This window comes from Calypte anna, chromosome 1 (genome assembly GCF_003957555.1).
Source record: "Calypte anna isolate BGI_N300 chromosome 1, bCalAnn1_v1.p, whole genome shotgun sequence".
NCBI classification, from domain to species: Eukaryota; Metazoa; Chordata; class Aves; order Apodiformes; family Trochilidae; genus Calypte; species Calypte anna.
In genome coordinates this window covers 168,922,765-168,938,152 of record NC_044244.1, presented here as the reverse complement: position 1 = coordinate 168,938,152, position 15,388 = coordinate 168,922,765, and the positions used below count along the sequence as shown (strand labels likewise).

At 39.2% G+C, this 15,388-nt stretch overlaps 1 protein-coding gene across 1 annotated transcript in view; it reads right to left on the bottom strand.

The window, feature by feature from the left end:
• GTF2F2 (general transcription factor IIF subunit 2) overlaps positions 1–15,388 on the bottom strand; it is a 95,609-nt gene that overhangs the window by 10,812 nt on the left and 69,409 nt on the right. The window contains exon 7 of the mRNA XM_030469181.1: positions 6,857–6,956. Coding sequence (XP_030325041.1) covers positions 6,857–6,956 — 100 coding nt within the window. The remainder of the gene's footprint in view (positions 1–6,856; positions 6,957–15,388) is intronic.

Sequence of the window (15,388 nt, the reverse complement as noted above, 5' to 3'; positions counted from 1 at the left end):
TAATATACACGATGAGCATTTACATTTTTCCTGACAGAGAAACACCTCTCCAGAGCAATCATCTACTACCACTGTAATGTTCTAACTCAGTGCAAAGGTGTAGGGACTTCCTGCAAGGATGTGGGTGCATCCTGATGATGAGTGACAGTGAAATATTCAGGGCTTAAGGTATGCATTTGAAATTTTAATATAATAGCTGTCCCTTTAGTCTTAAAAAGTACATTAATATGGCACACCTCAGGCTGCAGTCAGAAGTTCACGCTTCATGATACTACTGAAAAGCATTTGTTACAATCAGGATCCCATTAAACTGTACATTATGGAAGTTGTACTTTCATCTACAAGAACAATTTTGGTTTCTGTTTTCTAATATTATTTGTATTTGATAACTGCTTCTTTGCTTTTTAAGATGGAGAGGGTCAAAAGGCAAACTCCTTGTCCCATAAGTAATGAGACTGACAGTCCCTCAGATGAACGAGTGATGAAGATCATCACAAAGCATGTCAGCAGCATCATTTTAAATGGGATGAAACCAAGGTAGAGAAACTACCTGGCATGTACAAAGTTGCAGAGAGCACCATGTTACATTGTCTTTTCAGAAGAAAACCAGTCAGCAACAGTAACCCTAACATTACTGTTAGAGCACCAAGTATTTTTTGGCTCTGTCTGAAAATTGCTTCAGATTTTTCTCTTTGGTATTTGATAGTCAAACATGGGAATTACCATGCTATAGGATATACCGTATGTTTCCTTCCACATAAGAAAGAAAGCAGGAACAATTAAAAAAATGGGTAGATGTGGCACTGATTGATGTGGTTAAGGAGGTGTAGGACTGACAGTGGGACTTGATGATCTCAAAGGTCCTTTCCAGCCACGATGATTTGATTCTTAATTCTACAATTCTAACTACTAATCTATGGAATCCTCTTTAAAAAACAAGACACTGACACAATGTTCTCCTGATGGCAGAGTTTTCTAATCAGCCACTGCAATAAGCTGCAGAGTGCTTTCTTGAGTCTGAGTTTTCAGCTTTTTTTGATTCAGGGATCCACAGAATTTTCCAGTTTCTCTGTGCAGCTGCTGATCAGATCATGGCTGATGCTGGTAAACAACACTCTCCTGGATTTTTGATAGAGCACAACGGCATTTGAGACACTGGCCTATGGGTGATAGGACTGGAGACTTAATAATGTTTTCAATATATGCATGTTAACATTTTACAAGAGGAGGAAATAGATTATTCAGCCTTAATTTCTTGCCAGAAAAGCCTCCAATACTTTAGAGGTCAAGTCCAGAAGATGGCAGGAAAGACAAAGGCATCTCTGTTTGCAAAGACTGACTGAATTCTGGATTCCTGAGGTCACTTTCTAGTGCAAACATCTATGTATGTGTTTTTCAGATGTGCAACTTTTCTTTGATCCAAAAACACCAGTTAAAAGACACGATGTGAAAGATAGACAGTTAGAGGCTGCATCACTCTATCACAGCAGCAGTTACTGTATCTGCTCTTACCAACCCTTTTGTGATTTTATACCTCCCCAAACAACAAAACCAAAATTAGGTTTATCTTTTTGTATGTGGCAGAGCAAAGGGACTTCTGGCTAAGTAACATCCAGGTATCAGGAACAGTGTGGCCAACAGGACCAGGGAAGTGATTCTGCCCCTGTACTCAGTGCTGGTGAGGCCACACCTCGAGTCCTGTGTCCAGTTCTGGGCCCCTGAGTTTAGGAAGGATATCGAGGTCCTGGAGCAGGTCCAGAGAAGAGCAAGGAGGCTGTGAAGGGATCCAGCACAAGTCCTGTGAGGAAGGGCTGAGAGAGCTGGGGGTGTTCAGTCTGGAGAAGAGGAGGCTCAGGGGAGACCTCATCACTCTCTACAATTCCCTGAAAGGAGGGAGTAGCCAGGAGGGGTTGGTCTCTTCTCCCAGTAAGACAGGAGGGCTTAAGCTCTGCCAGCGGAGGTTTAGGTTGGACATTAGGAAGAATTTCTTTACGGAGAGGGTGATCAGACATTGGAATGGGCTGCCCAGGGAAGTAGTGGATTCTCCGTCCCTGGAGTTTTTTAGGAAGGGACTGAATGTGGCACTCAGTGCCATGAAGATGTTGGATCAAGAGTTGGATTTGGTGACCTCAGAGGTCCTTTCCAACCTGGATGATTCTGTGATTCTGTAATATGGGCGTAATGAGAAAAGCTATAGGGACCCCTCAAGACAATCTCCTGAGAACACCACCAAAAAATTCATGGCACTGTTTGTACCTCTTCAAATGACATAGAGCAAAAGTGTACTTAGGTAGCAATTGGTTACTACTCTTTCCATGTGTAGAAAATAATCTACTAGTTTTAAAATTTATGCTTCCTACACAGAGGAACAAAGTAACTGTAGGCTGAGGAAGTTGGGGTTGTTCAGCCTGGAGAAGAGGAGGCTCCGAGGTGACCTTATAGCAGCTTTCCAATACCTGAAGGAGACCTACAAGAAGCTGGAGTGGAGCTTTTTGCACAGCTGCACAGTGAGAGGACAAGGGACAATGGTTTAAAACTTGAAGAGGGGGGATTTAGGTTACACATTAGGAAAAAAATTCTTCCATTCTGTGACACTATCATTCTGTAACACCAAGGAAATTCTCAACATTATCTTCACTGATGCTATGTCTCTGACAGAAGTATTTCATGACTGGGTATAAAATCTTAAGTTACGTGAGTAACAGTCGCCTAGAAAATAAGACAAATTAAGTCTTTTTAACCAAAGCACAATCTTCTTTTGACAGTAAATTGTCATGCCCAGCATTCTTCTTTCTCTATGCTAATGCCTTGGTACAGTCTCCCAGTGGGAGCTTCTAGTTTACATTCTTTTGATAAGCTAAAGTAAATCAAGGAGGAGTGTTTGTATTCCATATACAAAGGCAACGCGAATATACTAATATTCTTAACTCATTAATTTATAAAAACAACTCACACAGAAATCTGAAAATGAAACCCTCCTTTTATTGAAAAGTTATTTGCAGCTGGCATCCCAGTTGCCCACATTTTAATTAGCAACACTCCAGCATTTCCTTCCAACTTCAGCAACAGCTCCCACTGTTGTCTAAAAACACAGAGCACATTGTGAAGTGCTATTTAAAAAAAAACACAACACTGCTCACAGCAACTTACAATGCAGCCTTTCATTTTTTTCTCATTCTTGTTTTCTTTGCAAACAGGATGTTTTATGCAGAAAGCACTTTTGAAGTCATATTCCAGATTGCATGTACATTGTAAGTTAACTGGATTTATTTTAAATTGTGTGGGTTTAAAATTAAAAAAGCATTAAAATACAATTTGTTTCATAGAAGGGCCATTTAAGAACAAGCTGTCAAGTGTAGAAGTTGCAAGGTTATCCCTGAAAGACTTCATACAGGCAAACAACCTGTTTATCTTCCCAGCATATTGCTAAGCTCGCTGAGGAGCTGCCAGAATTGCCTTCTTGAAGGTATCATTAATACTGAAGTCGATGTATTCACTGCATCAGTAGCTAATACAAAGGTGATAAAGAATTGAGATTAAATCTGCAATTTCATCTGAAGACGTTTGAAAGAAGTCTTAGCTGGTTTTCCATCCTCTGGAGCAGGGTTACCAATCTCAATAGTAAGGGAGAGTGGGAAGAAACCACAAAGAAGCTTCTGAAGGGGTAAAGAGGACCACTAGAAAAGTTTTCTACAAAAATATAACAAAGTCACAGCAATATTAAAACTGCAAGAACCTTAACACTGCAACCTTCTAAAGGTGTGTATTGTAAAGGTCCCTTTCCCAGAGAAAAAAGCTATTTATTATATTGTCCAATAGGAGGGCAACCAGGCTGGTGAAGGGACTCGAGCACAGATCCTATGAGGAGAGGCTGAGGGAGCTGGGGGTGTTCAGCCTGGAGAAGAGGAGGCTCAGGGGAGACCTCATCACTCTCTACAACTCCCTGAAAGGAGGAGGTAGCCGGGGGGGGGTTGATCTCTTTTCCCAGGCAACTCTCAGCAAGACAAGAGGGCACGGTCTCAAGTTGTGCCAGGGGAGGTTTAGGTTGGATATTAGAAAGAATTTCTTTACCAAGAGGGTGATCAGACATTGGAATGGGCTGCCCAGGGAAGTAGTGGATTCTCCGTCCCTGGAGATATTTAAAAAGAGACTGGATGTGGCACTCAGTGCCATGGTCTGGTAACTGCAGCGGTAGTGGATCAAGGGTTGGACTTGATGATCTCTGAGGTCCCTTCCAACCCAGCCAATTGTATGATTTTATGATAATCCTGGCATATATCATAGAATCACAGAATGCTTTTGTTTGGAAGGGACCTTAAAGATCATAGAATCACAGAGTTGTCACGGTTGGAAAAGACCTCAAAGACCGCCATGCCCAACCATGACATGGTGATCCCCCAACTGGATCTCCCCCCTCCAGTTAAAATAAATAAAATATATTTATGAAAATCTGTACCACCATACCCACTAGCGCATGTCCTGAAGTGCCTCATCTACACATATCTTCAATGCTTCCAGGAATGGTGATTCCATCTCCTCTCTGGGTATCCTATTCCAATGTCTAACTACTCTCTAGTAGATCATCCAGTTCTCATCTCCCTGCATGGGCAGGGACATTTCCCACCAGACCAGGATGCTCAAAGCCCCATCCAACCTGGCCTTGAACACTGCCAGAGAGGGGGCAGCCACAACCTCCCTGGGCAACCTGTGTCAGTGTCTCACCACCCACACAGGAAAGAATTTCTTCCTATTGCCTAATCCAAATCTACCCTCTTCCAGATTAAAACCGTCAGTCCTATCACTGTACACACACATCCTTGTAAAAAGTCCCTCCCCAGGGACTTTTTGTAATGGAATTGTGTAATATTGTAATAGAATTGCATTTCCTTATAATAAAAATGTAGGCGTAAGATAATGTATTGAAAAAACCCTACACTTTCACTTTCCTTGTTTTGATATTCAAACAAGCTATTGCTATTGCCCATCAACATGCAGTTTATTTCCACCCTCCTTCCTGTCGCATGTTCATTTAGGGGTATGTGGAGCAGCTATATTTAAGCCCCAAGTAATATGCTACCATATCTTTCTTCAGGAAATTTTACTCCTCCTTTTCTTAGTAGGTGCTCATTCTTTCCTCAGAAACTGTCCTGAAGATGACAAAATGCATCAGCATATGTGGTGGTGTGTATATTTTTTTCTTCTTGTGAGAAGCCCCCAATAGGACTGTCATGATTACAAGCAACACAGCAAGTTTTAAGAAAGCAACTGCTGCTTAAAAACACCATAAATATTTAATAAAGAGGTATAAAAAAATTCATGGACATATTCTCCTAGTCACACATCCTTCCAGCCATGAAACCTGACTCTTTATAATAAAGGACATGAAAAGAAAGATGTTGCAGAGTGTAGTTACCTCTGTGCCTTTAGAATCAAGGTATGATCAAGAGTGACTCAATTGTAAGTCTGTCCTACTAGATTTTTCCCATTAGAACACTTTTAAAGCAGACATGAAAAGTAAAAACAGCACCAATGTATTTCTGTTAGCACAGGTAGCTATGCAACCACCAAAAACATTCTAATTAGGACAGGAGAACATCATGACTTTTCAGAACCTTCATTTCTCCCTCAATCTCACACAAGACAAACAACAGCTTGCAACTGGAACAGAGATTCAAAGACTGTCTCCAGGTTGAAGTCATATTGTTGTAATGATGTCAGGGAAATGGCAGAGAATCCCACTAAAATCCCACTGTGCATCACCACAGCTTATTCCAGAGTTAAAGAACAACAGTCGCATCACAACACAATATATTCATATAAAATCACATTTGCATAGCAGGATATACCAGTGTGTCTATTTTGGATAAATGTCATTCCCTTAGATGAAATAGCTATATTGGGATGATCATCTATGTATAGAACAGACTTTGAACACTATCTTCCACAAAACAGTCCCATGAGAGAGGAACGATTACCGTGGTTCTGTGGAAATAACACTCCCTTTCAGAAGAATATTCAAATACCATCCAGTATATTGTCGTTTGTTTTATGTAAATAAAATCTTAATAAAAAGTGTAAAAGTTTAAGTGACTAACACAGTGACTCATTTTCAGCATGACTTCACATTTCTCACATTCAAAGGAAAGGGCGATCCTATAGGTGTGCATACAAATTACTCATAGAGGATCTTTAAGAAAAAAGACATTATAGTTTGTATGTACATCAACTGATCTGGAACAGCAGCGTGGGTTTAATATTGACAAAGCTAATGATGCAAATAACACATACTATGAAGGTATGAAATAGTGAGAAATTATCAGCTGTTATTCTTTTCTACTTGTTGTCAGTTCCTACAAAGGACTGGAAACTAATGATTCCTTTCAAGGCTTTTACCCACCTCCATACGGGATTTTATTTGCCTCAAAGTAGTGTTTCTACACCTCATAGCACAAAGCCAAAACTGCCTTTTATCCCTGTATCTCAAAATTGCATTAAAAAAAACCATAAACAAAGACTAGAGAAAGAATCTAATAAAGACACTAGAGAAGGCTTGGGTGAAGGTGGTCTGCTCTCCATCAGGTAAAACATGAGGTGGTCAGAATTGGCAGCCCCAAGGGTTGGACTTGATGATCTCTGAGGTCCCTTCCAACCCAGCCAATTCTATGATTCTATGATGTTGGTCTTGATACAGAAAGGAGATTCCCAGAAGAAAAAATCAGGTAGAAACCAGGTAACACTTCCAAAGACAGTGACCAAATGTGGGTGAAAGGGCTTCAGGACAGCAGCAGAGCAATTCTGGGGTCCTAAGCCAGATTCCTGGGTAGGAGGATAAGGGAAAATGCTGAAAGCTACTTACATTATACTGATGGTTAGCCACAGGCTTATAGTTTGTGGTTACAGCTTTCTCCAGCTGCTGTGATAGCCTAACAGGCTTAGAAGACTCTTCTATCTGTAATCTGCAAAAGAAGAGAACTGATAAAAAATTCAGACAAGCACACAATCCTCTAAATATCTGCAAGTATGAACCAGCCCTCATTGAAGGTCAGCTGCAAACAAATCATAAGGCAAAACAGATACTCTTCTGAATTAATTTTTCCTACCTTGTTTTTAACTCTATATGCTACAGAAAATACTGAAATACTAAAAACCAAGCAACTGTAAAGAGAAGATACTTAAAACTCACATCTGAAAACAAATTTTCTTCCACATTCAGGTGGAAGAACAGTCTGTGGTCTTAAAAAAAGATAAAACCCAACCCAAATGAGCCCAGGATCACTCAGGTTACTCAGCTGAGGGCTGAAAAAGCTTTCAGTCCAGCTCTGCTAACTTCCACAGCAGTGAAGATCTGACTCCATGAGCTTCTCTGCAATACTTTAATGTACAAATATTAATTTCCATGACCTTTCTTTTGGCATTGTAAAAGAGTAACAGAGCACAAATAGCTGTTTTATGGGCACTTTTAAAGACATGAAGACAGAGAAATCCACCTAGGTTCAGAGAAATGTACAATCAAGTCTCAATCATGCAGTTAGCAACTGTCTGATGGTTCAAGGTGATCTTCAGTCGTCTTCAGGAAAGACTCTGAGAAGGTCAAGAGGTTGAACACATTTTGTCAAGTTCACCCCTACATAATTTATGGAACATGGTGTGGAATTAGTGCTCCATTTTCTTCAGGTTTAGCACTCAGGAATTACTACTTGAAATGACAAAGCATGGAACCAAACTTGAGAAGGGTACAGGACAAGGTCCCTTCAGAGAAAATTACTGAATGGCACCCACAATAAACATTGAGATAAAACCAGAGTTATCAGCAACATTATTTGTTTTCCAAAGGTGAATCTTATAGGCAGAAAAGTCAGTTTTCACTGAACACAACATAGAACTTAGAGCCCAATTAAAATACAGTGATGTTTGCTCATTTCCAAAGAAAAATTACTATGGTGACATTAGTGCAAATAGTAACTATACGTTTGCTAAGGTAGAACACCAAAGTGATAAGACAGTACTTTAAAAACCACTGTGCTTGAGAGCATCAATTTCTTTCCATAAAGATACAGTGAGCAGCCTAAAAGGTAAATTTAAATTCAGTATGCTTCTGATTTAAGATCTGGACAATCTAAATAAATTACATTTGAGGTAAGCATTAAATTAAGAAATAAATTCTCCAGTTGTAGCAACTAGAAATAAAGCCAAAATTGCTGGACAGTAATTGCTGACGGATTTGTCTCATACATAAACTTGTTTCTTCTTCAGTCTTTGTAGACTAGAAATTATTTGATAGTTTTAACTACCCTTTAGTGACCATTGCTTTGTATTCTGCATTTCTAAATCAGGAGAAGGTACATAAATTACTTCTTCAGTCCAAAAGTACCACGTTTTTTCATGGCTTGAAGGAAAATCAATCAGAAGGTAATTGAGCAGTGAACACTTTTTACTCCTGATATGGCAAATACAAAAGTTTATCTCTTGGCCTTCAATCTAATGAAATGATTTAAAAGATTTTATTGATCTGGTTACCAAAGGTTTTCTAAACTCAAGTTTCACAAAGAGGCACAGGCTAACGCTAAATCAATATCTTTTTTCCAAGTCTGGATTTTTCTCCATTTCTTCATGGCCTGACTTTTCTTTTATTTTTGGTCTCAATGACTTTTTTTTTTTTTTTATAATTACAAACAAAGTCCTGGTTATATAGTTTTGGCAGTTTTCTTTTCTTGTGGTTCTTTGCTATTTTTCCTGTTGTTTTTGCCCTGGGGAGTTTTCAGGTCCTTTACTGTAGCTATTTTTCACCTCACTTGTCCCTCCTCACACTTTTCCTTTCCATAAAGGACACAGATATACATTTCCTTCTCTAAACCTCTTTACTGCTACTGCTTCTGTTCATGAGACAGGTCCTCCCAGAGATAAACCAGGAATTCTTGTCTTTCCTTTTGCCTTTAGGCCACCACACCACCCTCTTCTTCATGTGGACCAGATCTAGATATTTGTTTAGATAATGTTGTTCCACAGTCCTTCTCATCACTGGTTAACTGATAAAGAAAGACATAAAGATGTTCATAACCACACTGAAATATATCAGATGGTCTCATGTTCTTGGGGCACGACAGGCTTAGAGCTGTGGCATTTCTCCATGATTAAATCCTCCTTGCACTGAGTTTTATATCATTACTCTTAATGTAAACTTACAATAGCCTCCATTTCGTCAGGAAAACAGCCAAAGAACATTAGCCCTTCACTGATGAAATGCCAGAACACCGAAAATATGGACTGAACACTCAGACTGTCCTCAGAATGAAAAGCTTTAGAATGGTGATGTCAACCCTCGCTCCAGCTTCTTAATAAACTGTATATTTAAGTGTGCAAACAAACAATAGCTCTTTAACTTACACCTTGGCATGAATTTTGGACTTCACTCAGTGTAGAAGAAGTGACTGTTCCAGCATTTAACAATTACAATACAGGAAATTTGTCCTGGTTTGGGCCAGGATAAAGGTGATTTTCTGTTTTGTACTTTTGCTTTTGGCTGAGTCTCTTGTAAGTAGTTGCACTTGCTGAAATTAACAGCAAGTTTCTCAGACAGTGTCTGCTTCTAGGATTGATAACACTCGATGTTTATAGTTACTGCTAGAGACTGGGATGCAGAGCCAAGGACACTGCTCAGCTCTGAGGAACATTTTACCCTCCAGAAGGAAGAAAGAAGTCCCACCTGAACCCTCGGTGCAGCCTCGGTGGTGACGTGAGAGTTATTGGGGGAGAGGGGGGAGGAATGTGGTATCCATTTTCCTGTATATTTGTATATATTTAGTAATTTTACCTATTTATCATTACTGTTTCATTAAAGTTGTGTAGTTTAGTTTCCAACCCATAAGTCTCTCTCCCTTATTCTCTCTCCTTTCTCTATCAAGGAGAGAGAGATTAATAGAGAGCGTCTGTTATTCGGTTTAATCGCCGGGCCAGTGTTAAACCGTGACAAAATTTCACCACCCATTTCAGTGTTGCTTCCAGAAATTCATCCTTCTTTGCATACAAGAACACCAATAATTTGTTTCCTCACATTTTCCAGTTGCCACGCAGGAGATGCATTTCAGGTTTTTTTATTTGAACTTGCTAATTTCCAAACCAGTCAAAAACCAAGCGTGTAGGAGAGCTAATGCACTTCTCAGAGGCCTCCAAATGTTGTCTGCAGTGATGTTATGTTTAACATGTGAAGTTCCCCAGCACACAATCTTGAAAGCAAAGAAAACCTTCTTGCCTGCTTGGGAATCAGGATGGCAGCTTACCAAATGGAAATGGAAAATCTAACTTGGTTTGGGCAATTACAGAAGTTTTCAGAAAGATCTACATGCACCAACTAACACATCTACCTGCTACAAATGTCTCTGAAGGAAACTTCAGATATCCCTGTTTTACTTCAAGGTTTCTTGCCAAAGATTTCCAAATTACAACTCACAATTCTCAGACAGTCCTTATAAACTGGCTAAGAGCACAGTGATAACTTTTTTCCCTGTTCCTACCTTATAAATTGCTGTACTGAGAACTAAAAATATATTACATCTCTGCTATTACTTTTTAATGGAAGCAATTACAGCAGTTGCCACATGCCAATATGGAAACCTAAATGGGAAGCACAGTGACCTAGGAGGCAAACTTTTTTATTAATATGCATTTATTCTACACATGCATCTTGCACCTCTCCCTAATGGCTGTCCTTCTCATTTCTTTTTTCTGCAGTTTTCAAGATCTCCTTGAGACTGACAGAGCCTCAAGCTGCTTCCCTTCCTCTGGGCTTCCATGTGGAATACTCACACAATAATACGTGGAAAAACAGCTGCTGCACATCTGGGCTTAGCCTCCTCCCCCAAAAGCACAAATACAGGTAAAGGGCATGACAAATGTGGCATATATCCCAAAATAGCAAATGGCTCACATGTGGAAGAAGCACTGAAATTTCCTTAATGCATTACAGAGGGTAAAAACACACAGTCTGTAATCATTTTTTTCCTGATGATTTGTTGGCACAGACATTGGGAAAATATGGTATGGGGTTGTTGTGGGGTTTTTTGAGGCTTTGTTTTTTTGTTTGTGGTTTGTTTGTTTTGGTGTGTGGTTTTTTTTTCTTCCAAAAAATGCCATATAAATCTCTCATATTTGGAAAGTATTATGTCTGGGTGAATATAACTGACTTTTACAGTTTGTATAACTGCTGTTTTAAAAAAAAAAAAGTTGATGAAATATGTATTTATGTGTTCTAGTAATAATACATTTAAAAATATATAATGAAAGCTATGAATTAGGCATTGTATTAGCCTTTTAGACCAGTGTTTTAATACGTTACATATATTATTACTTTTCAGTGCCCATTTCTTAAGCAGAATTTAAGAAACAGTATTAAACCAAAACATTATTAACCAAAAACATTATTATACAGGATTTTCTCAGAGTGTATCTGCTGAATCTTAATTGAAACTGCTGGTAGAATTGGAAAAAAAAAATCAATAGACATTCTGAATCACTGGTGACACTGATTTAAAGGAGCAGTGGCTTTTTACCCATTATTCTTTATTATGATTTGCAGGAGTGTGACAGCTAAGAGCCTTAGTTATGGCTCAGAACTACAGATAACTCTCCAAGTCCTTAAATTTTCCACTTGATTCTTGTTGAAACAAGAATGCCATAATTTATGCTAATATCTGGCCTAAAAGGAAAAAAAAAGAGAATGTAGATTTTTTTTTTTCCTAAACCTGTCAATAAATTAGTGACAGAGCAGCCACCAGCCTGCATACTGTGGTTTTCTCATCCACCCCCAAAATCAAATATAGCTCTTCTGCCTTGAAATAGAGCAAGTAACCAGCATGACATTGAATTCACCATAGTGGTTTCCCAGCAAAATACATTTAATATTGTAACTCTGTCATTATGCCTACAGTTGAATAAGAAGAAAAAAAAATCTGAACGGGCTGGAAATAATTCTATAATTCTCCTGTAATTCTATAAGAGTTGTCAACATGCAGCAGTCTCCAAAAAGGAAACAGGGAATTTGCTCATTCCTAGGAAGAAATGCTAATTGGATTTTAAATATTTGTATCTTCCAGCATTACATTATAAACCAAAGGCCTTTATAATAGATGATTTCCTGTGACTGATCTTCTGCCACAAAACAAGTGTTTCAGAGATGAGCAGCAGGTAAATTAATCAGAAATGTTGCTAGGGCTTGGAAATCTTGACATTTATAAAGAACTCATTGTACAGTCAGGACTGAAAAGTTTCAATGCCTTTCTGTGCTTGGCTGTACTTACACAGAGCACTAGTAAGTAAAAAGCCAACCTTACTGTTGCAAAAAAGGAAAAGTTGGTTTGCTTCTCTCTGCAATATCATCCAAGGGATGTGCAGGGGAAAAGAGCAGGCCCACTGCTCCAAGCTTTGGAGAAGAAATACAAGCAAAGGTTTTTCTTTGCTTCCCTATTTTGCCAGGCATCCCAATCATGATAAAGGCTGCAAAATCTGTTCCAAAACAAGCTTATAAAATAAATGTAACAATATAGCTTCACAACTAGTTATTTGGTGGTCATTTGGACTAATACAGCACCCTGCTGAGGCTCAGGTAGCAACTGCTCTGACTTCTCTTCCAAGCATAAGAAGTGAGCAGGTGATGCACAAGAGAAGAAAACTCCTAAGAGATGCTGAAATTTAAAGGTTTTTAATCCTGTGAGGACTAAGGGAACTCAGCAACCTGTGGGGCACATCCTTCTAAAGCAACCCCATGGGAGTGCCTAATGACAAGCAGCATAGGAAAACACTAGAACTCATCAGTAAAAATACACACTATCTAATAAGGATGATAACCTTGTTATCATCCTTTGGAAAACCTTGTGTTGCTACACAAAACAATCTCAATCTGTCACATAGTCTGAAAGGTAAGAACTAGCAACATGCAAATGCAGCACGTTCTGTTTGGTAGTAAGAAGAAAAATCCTGCTGCCTCGTGTTAAATGGAGGCAGATGACTGCAGTTCACATGGATGCATCTACTGCTTTTCAGACCTTTAGTGTTACCCTGGCACACACACAATCAAATCAAAGTGAGTCTGTCCTCATTTGTAAAGAGCAGACAGGCAGACAGAGAAGATGACAAGCTGAATTGCAATGACATTAAGAAGTGCACTTGCCAGCATTCCAAATTATTAATACAGAATATGATTTATAACTAAATTTAAGTCTTGAAATCCTGGCATTTCAAGAAAAGTGCTGTAATCATTTTACATTCAGGAAACCTATTAGGTTTTTCTGAAGTTGATATCTTCAACTATCTAAGTTGAAGGCTGAGCAATGAATCATATAAATACAGATAATTTCATGTCTAATATTGAGACAGGGACCACAGTCATAACAGAAGACTCCAATTCTACATATCCTTCTTCAGTACAGAACATGAGATATGAATGGCAATTCAACAATAAGGAAAAATTTCTCATGCATTTTATTTTCTGGTTTGATAAAATGAGAATAATTGATTAAATCACCAAGCTCACGATTTTCCTCTCTGAGTTGATTACTGTGAATGATTAAGAACCTTTTGGGTTGAGGTTGTGAGGATAAATAATGTAAAGGTAAAGTAAAAACACAGCCTTTAGCAATCTAGTGATGTAAATTAATAACCATTCAACTTTAAATATTTCAAGTGATGCCCTAACGTAATTAGCATGAAGCAAATGACGAGATCAGCCTGAGATAATGTGTATTTTTCATTAAGCTCCCACGTGCCTAATGGATATTTCCTCTGGATTTGTGCTGATGCTGATGAATTCAGGCTTTGGTGGTGCCTGGTTCATAAGGGGGACACGGTGGAAATCTGTTAGCTGAGGAATCATAACTCAGAGATATCTTCCAGGCCATGTGACTGCTAAGAGCAGTTATAAGTAGCCCATCCATTAGCCTGGCTGACGATGTTTGTAGCCTATCTATGCCTCTGTTAGGCTTGTTTGTCCAGGTCTGCGTCCCTGTGTTTAGTTTGTTGCCCCCTCCCTTCACTCAATATCCCTTTTGGCACTTAAAAGGGTCCTTGGCCAGCTACCCTTAAGGGCACAGATGTCTATTCACCCCCTGTGCCCTTCCAGGAGGACTTGGATCAACCCAGCACCTCCCCACCTGTGGGGAGAAAAGGCCCTTCCACTATACATTCAACAATTATAAGTGGATAACACCACAGCACACAATACATTCTTATATCAGGGAGCTTAAAATTGTGGCTTATTCCAGGCAAAGAAAGGTCCAAAACTAGGGTGAAGTAAAATCTGAGTATCTTTTCATGTTGGCCTGTAGTGGGCTACCTGGATGACAGCCATGAGAACAAGGCATCAGACTGGCAGAGCTCTGAGGGATGCCAAGCAGAAGAGCTCAGGCAGCATGCCAGAAGGAATGGGATCACAGGGGAAACAGCTCTGAAGAACCCTGCAGATGTACGTGACACACATTGGTCCCACATGGAAAAAGAGAGGGAGGTGACCCGGACCCTGGAAGAGAAGCAAGACACAATGGGAATGGCCAGCTAGGAAGAGGAGTCTGTGGGTCATAGTCCAGATAAACAGCAAGGAATGGGAAAAAGTAGATTAAAAAGTCTTATCCTTTGGGGTAAGAGGTCTACAGAGCTCTGAGCTAACCATCCAACATCATCTGTACAGCAGTGCTTACAACACGTGTAGATGTCTGTGTCTTAAATGTCAGTGGGAATGAACAAAAAGTGAAAGTGGTTCCTTGCTATGGGGTAAGCAACAGGAACTTCACAAGCCTCACTAATACTACAGAAGGCAAAGACTGGAGATCTAGGAAAAGCAACCCATTAGAAAACTAAGAAGAAGGGAAAAAGTCCAGCCCTTTAATTTCAACATGAAGAGTATCCTCCTAAAATAAAGTAAGATGTATTCCTTTCAAAAGGATCACATAACATTTTAACTATATATGCACACACCTTTTAGTTGTTCCTAAAAAAAGATGATCCTTCAGGAAACAACTATGCAACATCACTTCCTCATATATGCTACTAGATGGTGTAAAGATTTGTTGGAAAAGACAAAAAAAAAAGACTACATGGTTTTGGGGAGGGGTCAGATGCCTCGAAAACATACAAGTGATCTCAACATGCATGAAAAAAAACATATTAAGAAGTGTACTTACTATTTTTAAGGCAAAAGTGTAAGGAATATATCTCTTCTGTTGCTGCCTCAAGGATGACTTCTTGCATTGCAGCAAGACACTGGAAGTCTTTTCCCTTTACTAGAAGGGAAGTTTATTCAAAATTGTCAACAAACAAATCCAACCAACCAACTGGGAAATAAAGCATTTGAAACACCACTGACAAAATGCAGACTGCTAAAAATGGCAGCATGAATAAAAGA